General features: G+C 45.3%; 1 protein-coding gene across 1 annotated transcript in view; it reads left to right on the top strand.

Annotated features, from left to right (window-relative positions):
- Positions 1–19,900, top strand: part of SPEF2 (sperm flagellar 2) — a 166,412-nt gene that overhangs the window by 98,192 nt on the left and 48,320 nt on the right. The window contains exons 17-20 of the mRNA XM_040420983.1: positions 4,161–4,209; positions 10,454–10,611; positions 14,993–15,154; positions 17,928–18,002. Of these exons, the coding sequence (XP_040276917.1) occupies positions 4,161–4,209; positions 10,454–10,611; positions 14,993–15,154; positions 17,928–18,002 (444 nt within the window). The remainder of the gene's footprint in view (positions 1–4,160; positions 4,210–10,453; positions 10,612–14,992; positions 15,155–17,927; positions 18,003–19,900) is intronic.

Genomic DNA, 19,900 nt, shown 5'->3' with positions numbered 1-19,900 from the left:
TGTGTGGTGTAGTATAGAGGATCTGTCAGCTCCCCTGTGTGGTGTAGTATAGAGGATCTGTCAGCTCTCCTGTGCGGTGTAGTATAGAGGATCTGTCAGCTCTCCTGTGTGGTGTAGTATAGAGGATCTGTCAGCTCTCCTGTGTGGTGTAGTATAGAGGATCTGTCAGCTCTCCTGTGTGGTGTAGTATAGAGGATCTGTCAGCTCTCCTGTGTGGTGTAGTATAGAGGATCTGTCAGCTCTCCTGTGTGGTGTAGTATAGAGGATCTGTCAGCTCTCCTGTATAGTGTAGTATAGAGGATCTGTCAGCTCTCCTGTGTGGTGTAGTATACAGGATCTGTCAGCTCTCCTGTGTGGTGTAGTATAGAGGATCTGTCGGCTCTCCCGTGTGGTGTAGTATAGAGGATCTGTCAGCTCTCCTGTGTGGTGTAGTATAAAGGATCTGTCGGCTCTCCTGTGTGGTGTAGTATAGAAGATCTGTCAGCTCTCCTGTGTGGTGTAGTATAGAGGATCTGTCAGCTCTCCTGTGTGGTGTAGTATAGAGGATCTGTCAGCTCTCCTGTGTGGTGTAGTATAGAGGATCTGTCAGCTCTCCTGTGTGGTGTAGTATAGAGGATCTGTCAGCTCTCCTGTGTGGTGTAGTATAGAGGATCTGTCAGCTCTCCTGTGTGGTGTAGTATAGAGGATCTGTCAGCTCTTCTGTGTGGTGTAGTATAGAGGATCTGTCGGCTCTCCTGTGTGGTGTAGTATAGAGGATCTGTCGGCTCTCCTGTGTGGTGTAGTATAGAGGATCTGTCAGTTCTCCTGTGTGGTGTAGTATAGAGGATCTGTCAGCTCTCCTGTGTGGTGTAGTATAGAGGATCTGTCGGCTCTCCTGTGTGGTGTAGTATAGAGGATCTGTCTGCTCTCCTGTGCGGTGTAGTATAGAGGATCTGTCAGCTCTCCTGTGTGGTGTAGTATAGAGGATCTGTCGGCTCTCCTGTGTGGTGTAGTATAGAGGATCTGTCAGCTCTCCTGTGTGGTGTAGTATAGAGGATCTGTCAGCTCTCCTGTGTGGTGTAGTATAGAGGATCTGTCGGCTCTCCTGTGCGGTGTAGTATAGAGGATCTGTCAGCTCTCCTGTGTGGTGTAGTATAGAGGATCTGTCGGCTCTCCTGTGCGGTGTAGTATAGAGGATCTGTCGGCTCTCCTGTGTGGTGTAGTATAGAGGATCTGTCAGTTCTCCTGTGTGGTGTAGTATAGAAGATCTGTCAGCTCTCCTGTGTGGTGTAGTATAGAGGATCTGTCAGCTCTCCTGTGTGGTGTAGTATAGAGGATCTGTCAGTTCTCCTGTGTGGTGTAGTATAGAGGATCTGTCAGCTCTCCTGTGTGGTGTAGTATAGAGGATCTGTCAGCTCTGCTGTGTGGTGTAGTATAGAAGATCTGTCAGCTCTCCTGTGTGGTGTAGTATAGAGGATCTGTCAGCTCTCCTGTGTGGTGTAGTATAGAGGATCTGTCAGTTCTCCTGTGTGGTGTAGTATAGAGGATCTGTCAGCTCTCCTGTGTGGTGTAGTATAGAGGATCTGTCAGCTCTCCTGTGTGGTGTAGTATAGAGGATCTGTCGGCTCTCCTGTGTGGTGTAATATAGAGGATCTGTCAGCTCTCCTGTGTAGTGTAATATAGAGGATCTGTCAGCTCTCCTGTGTGGTGTAGTATAGAGGATCTGTCAGCTCTCCTGTGCGGTGTAGTATAGAGGATCTGTCGGCTCTCCTGTGTGGTGTAGTATAGAGGATCTGTCAGCTCTCCTGTGTGGTGTAGTATAGAGGATCTGTCAGCTCCCCTGTGTGGTGTAGTATAGAGGATCTGTCAGCTCTCCTGTGCGGTGTAGTATAGAGGATCTGTCAGCTCTCCTGTGTGGTGTAGTATAGAGGATCTGTCAGCTCTCCTGTGTGGTGTAGTATAGAGGATCTGTCAGCTCTCCTGTGTGGTGTAGTATAGAGGATCTGTCAGCTCTCCTGTGTGGTGTAGTATAGAGGATCTGTCAGCTCTCCTGTGTGGTGTAGTATAGAGGATCTGTCAGCTCTCCTGTATAGTGTAGTATAGAGGATCTGTCAGCTCTCCTGTGTGGTGTAGTATACAGGATCTGTCAGCTCTCCTGTGTGGTGTAGTATAGAGGATCTGTCGGCTCTCCCGTGTGGTGTAGTATAGAGGATCTGTCAGCTCTCCTGTGTGGTGTAGTATAAAGGATCTGTCGGCTCTCCTGTGTGGTGTAGTATAGAAGATCTGTCAGCTCTCCTGTGTGGTGTAGTATAGAGGATCTGTCAGCTCTCCTGTGTGGTGTAGTATAGAGGATCTGTCAGCTCTCCTGTGTGGTGTAGTATAGAGGATCTGTCAGCTCTCCTGTGTGGTGTAGTATAGAGGATCTGTCAGCTCTCCTGTGTGGTGTAGTATAGAGGATCTGTCAGCTCTCCTGTGTGGTGTAGTATAGAGGATCTGTCAGCTCTTCTGTGTGGTGTAGTATAGAGGATCTGTCGGCTCTCCTGTGTGGTGTAGTATAGAGGATCTGTCGGCTCTCCTGTGTGGTGTAGTATAGAGGATCTGTCAGTTCTCCTGTGTGGTGTAGTATAGAGGATCTGTCAGCTCTCCTGTGTGGTGTAGTATAGAGGATCTGTCGGCTCTCCTGTGTGGTGTAGTATAGAGGATCTGTCTGCTCTCCTGTGCGGTGTAGTATAGAGGATCTGTCAGCTCTCCTGTGTGGTGTAGTATAGAGGATCTGTCGGCTCTCCTGTGTGGTGTAGTATAGAGGATCTGTCAGCTCTCCTGTGTGGTGTAGTATAGAGGATCTGTCAGCTCTCCTGTGTGGTGTAGTATAGAGGATCTGTCGGCTCTCCTGTGTGGTGTAGTATAGAGGATCTGTCAGTTCTCCTGTGTGGTGTAGTATAGAAGATCTGTCAGCTCTCCTGTGTGGTGTAGTATAGAGGATCTGTCAGCTCTCCTGTGTGGTGTAGTATAGAGGATCTGTCAGTTCTCCTGTGTGGTGTAGTATAGAGGATCTGTCAGCTCTCCTGTGTGGTGTAGTATAGAGGATCTGTCAGCTCTCCTGTGTGGTGTAGTACGGAGGATCTGTCGGCTCTCCTGTGTGGTGTAGTATAGAGGATCTGTCAGCTCTGCTGTGTGGTGTAGTATAGAGGATCTGTCAGCTCTCCTGTGTGGTGTAGTATAGAGGATCTGTCAGTTCTCCTGTGTGGTGTAGTATAGAGGATCTGTCGGCTCTCCTGTGTGGTGTAGTATAGAGGATCTGTCAGCTCTCCTGTGTGGTGTAGTATAGATGATCTGTCAGCTCTCCTGTGTGGTGTAGTATAGAGGATCTGTCAGCTCTGCTGTGTGGTGTAGTATAGAGGATCTGTCAGCTCTCCTGTGTTGTGTAGTATAGAGGATCTGTCAGTACTCCTGTGCGGTGTAGTATAGAGGATCTGACGGCTCTCCTATGTGGTGTAGTATAGAGGATCTGTCGGCTCTCCTGTGTGGTGTAGTATAGAGGATCTGTCAGCTCTCCTGTGTGGTGTAGTATAGAGGATCTGTCAGCTCTCCTGTGTGGTGTAGTATAGAGGATCTGTCAGCTCTCCTGTGTGGTGTAGTATAGAGGATCTGTCGGCTCTCCTGTGCGGTGTAGTATAGAGGATCTGTCAGCTCTCCTGTGTGGTGTAGTATAGAGGATCTGTCGGCTCTCCTATGTGGTGTAGTATAGAGGATCTGTCGGCTCTGCTGTGTGGTGTAGTATAGAGGATCTGTCAGCTCTCCTGTGCGGTGTAGTATAGAGGATCTGTCAGCTCTCCTTTTTAATTCTCTATACTACAGCACACAGGAGAGCTGACAGATCCTCTATACTACACTTCCGTTCCGCATCTTCAGATTTGCGGACCCATTGAAGTGAATGGGTCTGCATCCGTGATGCGGAATGCACACGGAACGGTGCCCCTGTATTGCGGGTCCGTAATACGGCAACCGTCAGTAGGTATTGGTTGGGTAGTGACCCCTTTGAGAGCTGTTATAGCAGACAGATTGGATCGGCAATACTCCGTGTGCTGCCATTCATGGTCCATGTGTGCAGTAATGCTGTGTGTATGGACCCTAGTATCAGATAAAATAAGGTATAACATTCTTGTAATTCTCTTCCACAGGTGAAATCAGTGCTGGAGCAGTCTCTTCTATGAACCAAATACCGCACAGGTAGGTGTCTGACTGGTAATATGGTTCTAGTATGTTTTAAAGAGTCACTAACTTTTCATAAAAAACTTTTAATGTGTCATAGACATAGAGACATATTAAAGTTTAGATTGGTGTGGTCTGAGCGCTGAGACCCACACTGATCTCTAGAACAAGGGGAGAGAAGCACTTGTACTCTCCTTGCTGCAGAATATGGAATTGAGCCGGGCCTGTAGACTCCTATGTGGCGGTTTTGGTGCAGAGAGGAAAGGGAGCAACGATATGTGTGAACACTGCCCCTCCGATATGAATTCACAGCTTAAAGGCTATGAACACCTTTGGGGGCGATGACTGCATTTTACTCATTTTGGGCTAAAAATAATTTTTTCAATTGGTCTTTAGTAAAGATTTTCAGCAGTTTGTCATAAAAGGATTGCATAGCTGTGAGCCTCTTACTTTCGCTTTCACTTTGAGCTGTTATTTGCCCGCTATATATATCCTTTATCTTTAAAGTATGAACAGCTCGCTCGTAAACACTTATTTAAGCCATATTCTTCTCAGTAAGATAAGAACTGAGCTCTAAGGAGTGTTTATGAGGTCAGGAGATCAGAGATAAGGAGACGTCAGCTGAGCTGCCTCACAGGAAACACAGAGCTTGGTACTGGAGAATCTCAAGGCTGTGCAGAGAAAGGGGCTGTACATTTTTTAATTAAAAAAAAAGAAAAAAAGATTTTTAGCTCATAATGAGTAAAATGTAATACAAGAATTCCCCCAAAAGTGTCCTTAGCCTTTGGTAAGGGAGGGTCTACTGTGCTTTACTCAAAGAATGTCTTGACTACAGTCCAGTAGGCCTTTACACACGTTCATGATGACATCTGTGACAAGTTGGTCAGTGTTTTATCCGTGAAGGATCAATGTTAGGTCCATGTGTCCGGTTTCTGCCCATCGTGTGTCATCTGTATTCCACGTGCACTGCTAGGCTGAAAATTTCCAGAGCATCTCCTACCAGTGATCCGCGAAAACCAATGACACAACAAGAATGCCATCTGTGTTTTGTCAGTGGTTTTCATGAACCATAGACTTCAATGGGCGTGTTTGGTACATGTGTCGGACCAAAATATTGCATGTCTCTTTGATCGTCCACTGACCTATGGTCAGTGTAAAATCATAGTTGTGTGAATAATCACAATAAAATCAATGGGTGTGAATCAATGATGTGTGAAAGATGCTTAAAGAAGACCTATCCCCTCCCCTGACATGTCTGTTGTAGTAACTGCTTGCATTCCCCATATAAGGGCTCGTTCACACGAACGTGTGCTGACGGTTGCCGTATTGCGGAACGCATTTGCAGACCCATTCACTTCAATGGGTCCGCAAATCTGAAGATGCGGAACGGAAGCACGGAACGGAACACTACGGAAGCATTACGGATGTGCTTTCTGGGGTTCCGTTCCGTGCCTCCGCACCGCAAACAGCTAGAACTTGCTCTATCTTTTTGCGGAACGGACGGATCGTGGACCCATTCAAGTGAGTGCGATCCCCATGCGGCTGCCCCACGGACGATGCCTGCACGGGCACAGGCTTCACAGGTTGTGTGAACAAGCCCTAACAATCATTCAGAAGCATCTGTTCTTATGACTCTATGATCTCAAATTACTCTGTTATTTCTACTAGAAGTTTATGAATAAATTGCCAGCAGCTTGCAGTAAAGGTACAGATGGGTGTTACCAGTTGGGGGTTGTCCCTGCAAAGTCTGACACCAGCAGCACTGATTGGACAGAGTCAAATACACCAGCTACCGGTAACACTCAGCAGTACCTTTACGGCAGACTGCTGGCAATTTATTTGTAAACTTCTAGCAGGAATAAAAGAGGAATAGCACACCATAGAGTCATAAGAATAGATGCTCCAGAATTGGTATTACATGAGGAATGCACATACTGTAGTTACTAAAACAGACATGTCAGGAGAGGAACACACAGCATCATAAATCATTATTCTACTGTGAGTTCATCTCAGAGTTGCAGTTTCTGGTCCGGGAAATACAGTCGTCACACGGATTGTACCGGGACTGAATCCAGTTTCTGGAATGAATACGCTCGTGAGAAATTGACCTTAGGGAATTGCATTTAGTGGGAGGCAGGTTACTGTTACATCACTTTTTCCCCCAGAATGTATGTGGCAATGTCCCTTTAAGAAGCAGTCACAAATTGTCATATGTGTTTCAGGCCGAGGCTAAGCGGCGATGTATCGTGCCGCAGAAAGTCGCCAAAAAGCAGAGCAACAAAAAAAAATACGTTGCCATGTCGGCAACTTGTTGTGGGGAAAAATAAACCTAGATGCGCCAACTTATGCAACTTTTTAGATAGTTGTTTAGTGAATCTGAGCCATTGCTCTCAGGTGCTCCCTCTTCTGCCGGGATCGGTTACTACAGGCTGATTTTGCAGCAATTATTTGAATGGTGTATTTTCCGGCAGTAGATACTGTAGATGCGTTTCTCACTCAGACGTGATGTGCATCTATGATGGTTTACCAGCATTCTGCCATAAAGTGTGCCTTCTATGTCACTTATCGCCATCAGTGTAGAAAACCACACTGAAAACTGCAGATTTGTCGCACGGTTTTGTAGCGCTGTGACCTTCTGTACAGTGATTATTACGGTGCGGCAATGTATAGCGATCAGTGTGGCCTGCACCATCACAGTCCCCGTGAAGTGCCGGATGCACGTAGCTGCTGTGTTATTCATGTGGTGGGCAGTCACACCTCGACCACACATGAAAGCTGAAATGACGACAACCAGGTGTGAACATACACCGCTTTGCCCTGACCAGTTGTTCTGTTTTCTTAAAGGGGTTGTCCCGGCCCTGTCTCATATACAGGTTCTTCTCCAAAAATTAGCATATTGTGATAAAGTTCATTATTTTCTGTAATGTACTGATAAACATTAGACTTTCATATATTTTAGATTCATTACACACAACTGAAGTAGTTCAAGCCTTTTCTTGTTTTAATATTGATGATTTTGGCATACAGCTCATGAAAACCCCAAATTCCTATATCAAAAAATTAGCATATCATGAAAAGGTTCTCTAAACGAGCTATTAACCTAATCATCTGAATCAACTAATTAACTCTAAACACCTGCAAAAGATTCCTGAGGCTTTTAAAAACTCCCAGCCTGGTTCATTACTCAAAACCGCAATCATGGGTAAGACTGCCGACCTGACTGCTGTCCTGAAGGCCATCATTGACGCCCTCAAGCAAGAGGGTAAGACACAGAAAGAAATATCTGAACGAATAGGCTGTTCCCAGAGTGCTATATCAAGGCACCTCAGTGGGAAGTCTGTGGGAAGGAAAAAGTGTGGCATAAAACGCTGCACAACGAGAAGAGGTGACCGGACCCTGAGGAAGATTGTGGAGAAGGACCGATTCCAGACCTTGGGGGACCTGCGGAAGCAGTGGACTGAGTCTGGAGTAGAAACATCCAGAGCCACCGTGTACAGGCGTGTGCAGGAAATGGGCTACAGGTGCCGCATTCCCCAGGTCAAGCCACTTTTGAACCAGAAACAGCATCAGAAGCGCCTGACCTGGGCTACAGAGAAGCAGCACTGGACTGTTGCTCAGTGGTCCAAAGTACTTTTTTCGGATGAAAGCAAATTTTGCATGTCATTCGGAAATCAAGGTGCCAGAGTCTGGAGGAAGACTGGGGAGAGGGAAATGCCAAAATGCCTGAAGTCCAGTGTCAAGTACCCACAGTCAGTGATGGTCTGGGGTGCCATGTCAGCTGCTGGTGTTGGTCCACTGTGTTTTATCAAGGGCAGGGTCAATGCAGCTAGCTATCAGGAGATTTTGGAGCACTTCATGCTTCTATCTGCTGAAAAGCTTTATGGAGATGAAGATTTCATTTTTCAGCACGACCTGGCACCTGCTCACAGCGCCAAAACCACTGGTAAATGGTTTACTGACCATGGTATTACTGTGCTCAATTGGCCTGCCAACTCTCCTGACCTGAACCCCATAGAGAATGTGTGGGATATTGGGAAGAGAAAGTTGAGAGACGCAAGACCCAACACTCTGGATGAGCTTAAGGCCGCTATGGAAGCATCCTGGGCCTCCATAACACCTCAGCAGTGCCACAGGCTGATTGCCTCCATGCCACGCCGCATTGAAGCAGTCATTTCTGCAAAAGGATTCCCGACCAAGTATTGAGTGCATAACTGAACTTATTTATTTGAAGGTTGACTTTTTTTGTATTAAAAACACTTTTATTGGTCGGATGAAATATGCTAATTTTTTGAGATAGGAATTTTGGGTTTTCATGAGCTGTATGCCAAAATCATCAATATTAAAACAAGAAAAGGCTTGAACTACTTCAGTTGTGTGTAATGAATCTAAAATATATGAAAGTCTAATGTTTATCAGTACATTACAGAAAATAATGAACTTTATCACAATATGTTAATTTTTTTTAGAAGGACCTGTATGTACATTTTGGTGTCATTCATTACATATCAGCCTGTAGAAAACAGATTATGTTTTTTTTCTGTTATTTTGAATGTTGCAGCTATTTTTTTTTTTTTTAAAACCTTACCATGGGGGCGGCCATATTGGAGAAACAAAGTCCTTCCTGTATTGTCAGTATAGACAGTGCAGCAGGGGGTGTGCTTTTCATGGCAGCTACAATAAGTGACAGTCAATAGTAATGTTAAAGGGTTTATCCCACAAAAAAATATATTCTGCAGTTTTCACACCAGCTCCTGGATCTGAATACTGTTGTAATTAAAAATTTAATATTGCCACTGAGGTATTCAATAAAATGCATCTGTATAGCGCCACCTACTGTTTGTTCATTTTCTTATTTCTCTGTCCACCTCGCTGAGGTGGCCGCACATGCTCAGTTAAATCCTTTAACTACCTCCTGAGCTGTCATAGGGAGAGAGCTGCAGCAGAAAGGACACCCCCCGAGCTGCCAGTTTGATATAAATCTAGCAGAGCAATGAATGAGGAGATCTCTGGATCCATGTGAGGTACAGGGCTGGTTCGAGCTTTGTTAGAAAGTGACAAAGTCATGTACTATGTGATGTCTGATTTTCATTTTTCTGTTAATTGGCAGATAACCCCTTTAATAGACTCTCTCAGTCAGAGTTATGGAGTACAGCTATCCTCCCAAAAACAAGACGGAGCTGCATACCGAGCCTTATCTGTGTGCATAGTGTATAATGTAGTGTATACTGTCCATACACATTAGTGTATTGTCGGCTGAATCCGCCATTTTCCACAGGACCAGGCACCAGTCTAATATGTATAGGGAACTCCCAATCCCCCCCCTCCCCCAACTGATGATGTGGGGAGAGAGAAGGATCAGGCAAACTGAATTTTCCATCTGATCCTTTTGTTCCCCCATCAGAGGTGTCTCATATCTACCCCTTAATAAAATGCATACTGTACACTCTCGGCCTAACCGAGCATGCAATAAGCATTCAGGTGTTCAAGGTGTACAAGCAGCTTTATCTAGATCTGAGTGGGACCTGAGAAGAGACCAGAGACCTATACTTACCTGCTCCCCACCATGTTTGAGTTCCACAGATGGGGTCACGTGTGCCGCTGCAGCCAATGACTAGCCTCAGCGGTCACATGTCCACAAGTAGCACATCACTGCCGGATCACGAGCTTCTTGTGGACCTGTCACTGTTGAAGTTAGTCATTGGCTGCAGTGGTGCACATGACCCTGTCCTTGCAGGAAGTTTACATGTGTAGAGGGAAGTCCGATGAAAACAGCCGAGGAACCACAGAGCATCAGGGAGAAGGCAATTATAGTTCTATTTACAGGTTCCATTGAGGGGGAGAGATTTGAAGAAAAAATCCGGCACAAGCCCTTTAGCTCCGCTGTAATAATAATGAGATGACTCTGCTCATTGTGTCATAGTCTATACAGCAAAGCTGAATGAGCTGCAGAAATCAGGACGCATCAGCCTTTTGTGTCTGCTTCAGTGACCAATGGAGCCTTTTACAAGATTTTTTTTATTATTTTATTAAAATCACAACAATTCAAAATATCCGTCAAAGTCAAAACGCCATGGACGGGACATGCTGTGGCTTGGAAATCATGCAGATCTATGTCCCATTGTGTGATTTGGGGATGGACACCAGCCAGATGAGCGTTACATGTGAACCTGGCCTGAATGTGTCAGCCATGTGTAAGGGGCTGCACGATATAATATTGTGGCTGCTGCATCTTCACATAGGTAATACGGTTTTTGTCTTCCAGGATAAAAGGATTCCTCGAGAACTGGCACAAGCTAGAGATGTGGTTTTCAGAGCAGCCGAACGTTTTAGTAAAAGTAAATGGGGAGGTGGAGGAGGACATTCTGTGCAAGAAGATTGAAGAAGTATTTCTAACAGCTTTGTGCAATAGACAAAATCAAGGTATGCTGTTACTTTAGACCTGCAATGCGTTAGCTTGCCAGTACACCATGCAACCCTGGTAGCGGGATCCACATGGGGCTCACCACTTATTGCTGGGCAGCACTTGTGCATGCTACTTGAAACAAATAGCATGTATAGGTGCAGCCCAAAATTACAGGTACAGCCTGGCAATTAGAGGTGAGCCCCATGTGAATACCTTTGCCAGGGTCGCAACTTGTACGGGTAGCCTTACATTGAAAACCTGCTCAATATACACTAGGCAGGGTTCAGCAAAAACGCTTCTGTTACTGATAATACAACCATCTGCACCCGTTATGAACGGATCCGGTTGTATTATCTTTAATATAGCCAAGATGGATCCGTCATGAACACCATTGAAAGTCAATCGGGGATGGATCAGTTTTCTGTTGTATCAGAGAAAACGGATCCGTCCCCGTTGACTTTCATTGTGGGTCATGACGGATCTGTTTTGCTCCGCATCCCAGGACGGAGAGCAAACTGCAGCATGCTGGGGTTTGCTCTCCGGTATGAGAACGGAACGGAATGCATTGACATTGAATGGGGACAAAATGGAATCGTTTTTTTCTGGTATTGAGACCCTATGACAGATCTCAATACCGGAAAATATTAACGCTAGTGTGAAAGTAGCCTAATGTCACACAATGCTCCTAATGTACCCAAACACTCAGATAAATAATATAATGCAGTGCCCAGATAGTTCCACAATGTGACCATACAGTTCCCACACAATAAAAACCCTGCATTAGCACCTCAAAGGCTATGGTGTCACAGCCTCGGTGTTGTGCGACGTGACACATTGCCGTGCATGCTGGTTGCCAGGGGTAACGCCTTGTTGTCGCAGCATGTATGTGCTTTGCTCCCCTTCTCCTGGTTCCTCCCCTGTCTGGTGCTGGAGGGGTTAACTACCTGGTTGGGTGTGTCCACTTGGTTTTTATCACCTGTGTCTTCCATGCTGGAGTCAGTTGTACTCCAGCCTTTGTTGGTGCTGGAGCTTGCTCTTGTCCTGGGTGTTTTATCTGTTCAGTCCTTGAGGGCCACCTAGTGGGACATACTGTCACGGTGGGGAGTGGGGGAAACTCCCCACCGTACAATGGGGAGCAGACAGGATAGCAACTAGGCCTGGATGCCGGGAACAGGGAGCAGGTCACCTCCTACAGCGTCCCTAATCCTGACTCTAACTCCTAACCGTATGAGCAGACCTGGATGGTAGGACGGCTCATACCCAGGAAACCTAGGACCCTGAGCCGCCCTGATAATCCCTCAATTAGAGAAAGGGGCTGAGACAACCTGTTCATCCCAGACACCTAGCTGGCCTAGCTGCCAGAGAAGGGACAGACAGTGCACCGCTACTAAATCGGCAGGCAAGAGCCAACAGACAACACACGCTTACCTGCTGCGACAACAACTGCAACCGGACCCCATGCGGACAGGATGCATGGCGGCCCCCGGCAGAGCTGCACACTGACTTATGGTTCCCCCTCCGGGGAACCCTGAGACCCCTTTCCGGAGGAACACAACACAGGGGACATGTCTAGCAAACATGCTGGACTACAGATACTAACAGACTAGACATGTAACAACAACTAGACAAGACAACAACCACCCATACATAAACATCACCAAACATATAATATGCAAGGATAGTGAGAGGAAGGAAGACATCGGGGAGACATCGATGTCCCACTAGGTGGCCCTTAAGGACTGAGCAGATAAAACACCCAGGACAGAAGCAAGCTCCTGCACCAACAAAAGCTGGAGTATAACTGACTCCAGTCTGGAAGCCACAGGTGATAAAAACCAAGTGGCTACACCCAGCCAGGTAGTTAACCCCTCCAGCACCAGACAGAGGAGGAACCAGGAGAAGGGGAGCAAAGCACATACATGCTGCAACAACAAGGCATTACCCCTGTTAACACAGAGGCCGTTACATATGGACACTCTTGGGGGAATTTTGTAATCATTGCATTCTAGTCAGTTTGAGCGAAAATCATGTTTTCAATTGGTCTTTATTAAAAAAAAAAAAAAAAAAACTGTTTTCCTTCATCCACAGACTGTTCCTCCCCCGTTCTCAGTGAATTTGTCAGAGAATTGCTCTGTAGGTCGATCTGGATCCTTATCTGTACTTTCCTAACAGCTCATAAACACTCGTTATAGCTATCCTCATATCAGTTTACTAAGAATTTCGCCATCATGAGTGTTTATGAGCTGTCAGGAGTTCAGAGTTAAGGTCTACAGATCCAGCCGTCAGAGCAGCTCCCTGACTGAGTCACAGTCTGCAGATGTACTGAAAGTGCCGCCTATCGCTGATCCTTCATAGCAGTACATGGTAGTACATAGGGATTACATGACTGATAACAAAAAGTGCAATATTGTGGCCGCAGTAAGAAAACCATGACACGACTGAAACAGCACATTGTAAAGGTTAAATATAGAAATGAATGCGTAATTAGTGGATAAGAGCCCAGCAGAATGTGGAAGTGAAAAGCAACATGTGTTCATTCATAAAAATGTTTACTAAAACCAGGAAAAGGCAAAGTAATGCACTAAAAGAAACTCCTAATGTGTTCAGTGGCCTCATTAGGGCCCCTCGGGGTCATACTTTGCAGCCTGTACCTCCAGTAGACTTCACCGATTTACAATTAGTTGAAAGGATTTCTAGTAGTAGAAATCTTCAGGATAATTCCCTATTGAGTCTCATAGAACAGGTCCCGTCTACTACTAGAAATCCTCAGGATAATTCCCTATTGCCTCTCATAGAACAGGTCCTGTCTACTACTAGAAATCCTCAGGATAATTCCCTATTGTGTCTCATAGAACAGGTCCCGTCTACTACTAGAAATCCTCAGGATAATTCCCTATTGCGTCTCATAGAACAGGTCCTGTCTACTACTAGAAATCCTCAGGATAATTCCCTATTGTGTCTCATAGAACAGGTCCCGTCTACTACTAGAAATCCTCAGGATAATTCCTTATTGCGTCTCATAGAACAGGTCCTGTCTACTACTAGAAATCCTCAGGATAATTCCTTATTGCGTCTCATAGAACAGGTCCTGTCTACTACTAGAAATCCTCAGGATAATTCCTTATTGCGTCTCATAGAACAGGTCCCGTCTACTACTAGAAATCCTCAGGATAATTCCATATTGAGTCTCATAGAACAGGTCCTGTCTACTACTAGAAATCCTCAGGATAATTCCTTATTGCGTCTCATAGAACAGGTCCTGTCTACTACTAGAAATCCTCAGGATAATTCCTTATTGCGTCTTATAGAACAGGTCCCGTCTACTACTAAAAATCCTCAGGATAATTCCATATTGAGTCTCATAGAACAGGTCCTGTCTACTACTAGAAATCCTCAGGATAATTCCCTATTGCGTCTCATAGAACAGGTCCTGTCTACTACTAGAAATCCTCAGGATAATTCCCTATTGAGTCTCATAGAACAGGTCCTGTCTACTACTAGAAATCCTCAGGATAATTCCCTATTGAGTCTCATAGAACAGGTCCCGTCTACTACTAGAAATCCTCAGGATAATTCCTTATTGCGTCTCATAGAACAGGTCCTGTCTACTACTAGAAATCCTCAGGATAATTCCCTATTGCCTCTCATAGAACAGGTCCCGTCTACTACTAGAAATCCTTTCAACTAATTGTAAATCGGTGAAGTCTACTGGAGGTACAGACTGCAAAGTTTGACCCCGAGGGGCCCTAATGAGGCCACTGAACACATTAGGAGTTTCTTTCAGTGCATTACTTAGCATTTTCCTGGTTTTAGTAAACATTTTTATGAATGAACACATGTTGCTTTTCACTCCCACATTCTGCTGGGCTCTTATCCACTAATTATTCAATAATTTCTATATTTCTATATCCAATCTTTACAATCTGCTGTTTCACTCGGCGCATGGTTTCCTTACTGCGGCCACAATATAGCACTTTTTGTTATCATTCATGTAATCCCTATGTACTACCATGTACTGCTATGGAGGATCAGCGATGGGCGGTACCCGCGATACCCGTTACATTTACCTCAGCCCCCACCCCGTCCTGGCAGGAGGTGACCTTCCTAATTTACACTGATGAAGGGGGTGATTCACCCCTGAAACGCGTTGTGCTGACCTCCTAGTTTTATACATGATTCTCCATTTTATGTCATTAATAAATATGTTTTTAGCACCAGCAGCGGCCCGTTACCTGCCTTTTTCTCTTCACGTTCCACGACATTTTATTCTACATAACGGCAGTGGTCATCATCAGTCTGCATCTCAGCTGGAGGACCACAGGATGTAGACCACTGCACTTATGGTATAGGAAGCCTCAGACCACATCTTTTAATATTATGTAACCCTTCAATACACAGGGAAGACGCCTGAGAAGAAAGAGGAGATCCCTTCACCGCCACCACCAGCCACACCACCTCCACCACCACCTCCCTCAGATACCACTCAAGATACCCCAGCTACAATATCAGAAAAAAAGACCTCTGCTAAAAAAGGAAAGGGACGATCCAAATCTCCCAAAGGTTTTGTAACTTCTGTTTCTTCTTAATTGAGGATTTCCTACAAAAACTGTCATAATCACTGGCCGTCCATTCTGATATAGATTGTCCTCGGTGTCTCGTCAACTAAGCCAACCTGAGACTCATCCACTCCTCTGGTTCCTCATGCTTCCCTGGTGCCTGATTCCTGTCCCCTTTCTTGTACTCCCCTCATTGCTCTTTTTCTCTCATCTTGCCATCATGTGTCCTCTGCTGGACCACACATGGATGTCTATAAACCCCCACATCATGCTGACTTCTTACTAACCATCTGTCAGATGTTCCCTTGAACCTTTAAGACTGTTCTGGTCCTATTGATCCGTTCAAGTTTTCTGAACTTAACCTTCATCTTAACTTTGCTGGACCATTTCCATTAACCATTTTTATGGAACTCTGTTGATGCCCATCTACCCCAACCTCATGTCTGAAATATTCCACCACTTTAGACTGTAAGCTCTCCGGAGCAGCAATATGTTGTTAGTTTGTATATTTGCATCAACTTTCATCATTTACTCATTTGTACAGCTACAGTATACATTTGGCACCTCCTAAATAAATGCATAGGTGTAAAAATAGGGGGTACAGTGATTGCAACCCATTGGCCGTGACACCAACATCAGCTGAGTTCCTGCATCTCCTTCGACTGTGATACGTACAGATAAGGACTGGGTACTCTCCATGTAGGTCTATACCATGTCCATGGACCTTCTGGATGTAAACAAACAGTTCTAGCTTCCAGGGACCACTGTGCTGCAGCACATGTATTATACGGTACCTGATAACTGCTACCAGGGACCACTATGCTGCAGCATATGTATTATATGGTACCTGATAACTGCTACCAGGGACCACTATGCTGCAGCATATGTATTATATGGTACCTGAGGACTACTACCAGGGACCACTGTGCTGCAGCACATATATTATATGGTACCTGAGGACTGCTACCAGGGACCACTGTGCTGCAGCACATGTATTATACGGTACCTGATAACTGCTACCAGGGACCACTATGCTGCAGCATATGTATTATATGGTACCTGAGGACTACTACCAGGGACCACTGTGCTGCAGCACATATATTATATGGTACCTGAGGACTGCTACCAGGGACCACTATGCTGCAGCACATATATTATATGGTACCTGAGGACTTCTACCAGGGACCACTGTGCTGCAGCACATATATTATATGGTACCTGAGGACTACTACCAGGGACCACTGTGCTGCAGCACATATATTATATGGTACCTGAGGACTACTACCAGGGACCACTGTGCTGCAGCACATATATTATATGGTACCTGAGGACTGCTACCAGGGACCACTGTGCTGCAGCACATGTATTATATGGTACCTGAGGACTGCTACCAGGGACCACTGTGCTGCAGCACATATATTATATGGTACCTGAGGACTACTACCAGGGACCACTGTGCTGCAGCACATATATTATATGGTACCTGAGGACTACTACCAGGGACCACTGTGCTGCAGCACATATATTATATGGTACCTGAGGACTGCTACCAGGGACCACTGTGCTGCAGCACATGTATTATATGGTACCTGAGGACTACTACCAGGGACCACTGTGCTGCAGCACATATATTATATGGTACCTGAGGACTACTGCCAGGGACCACTGTGCTGCAGCACATGTATTATATGGTACCTGAGGACTACTACCAGGGACCACTGTGCTGCAGCACATGTATTATATGGTACCTGAGGACTACTACCAGGGACCACTGTGCTGCAGCATATGTATTATATGGTACCTGAGGACTACTACCAGGGACCACTATGCTGCAGCACATGTATTATATGGTACCTGAGAACCACTACCAGGGACCACTGTGCTGCAGCATATGTATTATACGGTACCTGAGGACCACTACCAGGGACCACTGTGCTGCAGCATATGTATTATATGGTACCTGAGAACCACTACCAGGGACCACTGTGCTGCAGCACATGTATTATATGGTACCTGAGGACTACTACCAGGGACCACTGTGCTGCAGCACATGTATTATATGGTACCTGAGGACCACTACCAGGGAGCACATATTTTATGTGATTACATGAATCCCTTTATGTGTTTGAACCCCTAAGCGTTAGACTGGAAAATGAATGCCACCTTGGTACACGGCTAGCTTGTTACAGACTTGTGCCCCACCAACTTCATAGACAGTTGGGGTCATTACACTCCTATGTGATAGTGACCCATGAATGTGTCCGGAATGTGCTCATCCGAAACTGGCCTTAGTAGTTAGGCTGCGGTCACATCAGCGTTCAGCCTTCCCATTCTCCTGCTCCGCTTCAAAAATCTTCTTCTGAACGGAAACCTAACGGACCCTATTATAGTCTATGGGGCCCGTAGGCTCCATTTATCTGCTGATTCTGTCCTATAATGGTGCAGGAGAACGGAAAGGATGAAAGCTGATGTGAGCGCAGCCTTAGAGGCGCAGAGATTTCATCCGGCTGTGCACTGCAATAAACACTTTTATGATCATGTTTCACTGAAGTATCAAATACGTATTTCCAGTTGGTGGAGGGATTCTGAGGTCACCTATCATGTCAGGTTAAGGAAGACCCCAAAAGGGCTGGCTCTAAGGTCATATCATAAGGTCGTATATGCGAGTTTAGCTGAAGTCTTCTATCACCTTTAATAGTATTATCCTCATGTTATAAACTCGTTTGTATGAATTACGCATCCAGCAATGGCCTCTTTATTGTATTTTATTCTCATAGAAAGCTCTGTGGAGAAGACCGATAGGAAAGACACCCCTCGTGGCAAAGACGCCGCGCCAAAGTCTCCAAAATCAGGTAGAGTAAGATACTGCCGTGTTTAAAGCTTGCATCCGTTTAACGCCATCCATGTGCTTTCTCCATGTATATGTCTGTTCCGCCCAAAAAAAATGTCGACCACGGACCCATTGAAAATAATTTGTTGACAAATAAAATGCGGGCGGCACATGGACCGTATCTGTATTTTGCGTCACATCCATGGGGTTGAATTGAATTTCAATAACCATATACCTATGTGACTCCAGATGATGCAGATCTTCTTTTTATCTAAACTGTTTTTTATTGTATGTTCTGTACATGATTATTGGAGCGGCCATCTTGGCTGAGCTGCTGCTAACAGAGATTTGCATTACAGCAGCCACGTGGACCATAGGAACCTGTAGACTGGAGATGACTCATTGACTTGTATGCAACCGTGTTGTAGAGGCTCAGACGTGCCCGCCAGATTGCTGCTAAATCCCTTGGTGGGCCCGTATTTACTTCCATCCCTCCCCTCCGGCGGCACATAATACATTCAGTATACAGTGCCTGACCTGCAGGACTACTGCCATCCCAGTCGCTTATGGCGGCATGTTATCTGCAGGAACCAGGAGGCCCTACTTCTCTCTTCCGATTCCCACGGCCTCTTTCACAAAGGCTTTGCCGAACCTATCAAGTTGCAGCTTCTTGCACATGGGCACGTCCTATAGTAGATCCCTAAGAATTATTTCAATAAACTTAGGCACTCCTTAAGATGTGTTTGAAAAGGCGTCAGCTTACCCATGGCGTGTTCACACCTTTCCACTACTCCTGCTAAGCAAAATCTTCTCTTCTATGGCAACTAGCGTTTGATAAAGGTCCCAGAGGGAGCGAAACGTCACGTGTACACACTCGAAGTTGCCTTGCCTATGAAAGCCAAATTTAAAAAAAGCACAGTATTTCAAACGCACCTTCAGGAGTGCCTACGTTTATTGAAGTGATTCTTATGGGATTGGGACCCCATGACTAGGGCACCCGAACAACAGGACACAAGTGGCACATTTTTTCCAATAGTAGACGGCCCCACTGCCGCGCCGCTCCGCTGTTTTCCTGTTGGTCGGCGCTCAGTCCCATCTTGCCTTAGTAACAGCTATATTGGACAACCTCTTTAAATAAATAGTAACACGGCTAAGTAGCTCTTTAGGCGTAGAAAATCCTTCTCTTACATCAGAGAAGTTATATAGAGTAGTGGCAAGCTTTCTGCCTGCTATACGGAGGGTCTAAGGCTCCATTCCCACCAGGGATCTGTCAAGTAGTTTAGGTTATGGCAGAAAATCTTTAAAATATTGCTGATATAAAAAATAAAAAAAAGCAACAGCACAAAAATTTAAGATCGCAAAAGAGTATTTGATTTCCCTGCAATCATAATAAGCTGTAAAATATAGTGAGCACATTATTCATGGTGATCGGTGAACGGCTTTAATAAGAATGGCGCAATTTTTTTCCCCGTCCCTATAAATAAAAGTTGATAGAAATTTAAATCTAACATAGCAAAAAACAAAACATGCTATTATGGCTATGAATGTGAGAAGAGCCAGGGGGCCCCCACATGGTTTGCCTGTATGGGGCCCTGAATTAAAGGACTAGGAGGTGTAGTTTTTAGGAGTCTAAATTCACACATTGAGATTTTGTGATTTTCAGTGGGGCTAATCCATAGCTTTTTTTTTAATCTTCAAGAATAGTGAACATTAATATTCTCATGGATGGCAGTAACAAAAATCCAGACAGATATTTTTGCAGAGCATGTGACAATGTCCACCATATTCTATGGATTTGTAGGTGGAGAGGTGGTCATATCTAATATGGAGAATGCGGCAGCTAGAATTCAGAACGGAGGTCAGAGGACCCCCTTTCATTAGATAGGTGAGGGTCCTAGGCATAAGTTTCCTCACATTTCG

Source organism: Bufo bufo, chromosome 2 (assembly GCF_905171765.1).
Source record: "Bufo bufo chromosome 2, aBufBuf1.1, whole genome shotgun sequence".
NCBI classification, from domain to species: domain Eukaryota; kingdom Metazoa; phylum Chordata; class Amphibia; order Anura; family Bufonidae; genus Bufo; species Bufo bufo.
This window is presented reverse-complemented; position numbering and strand designations above follow the sequence as displayed.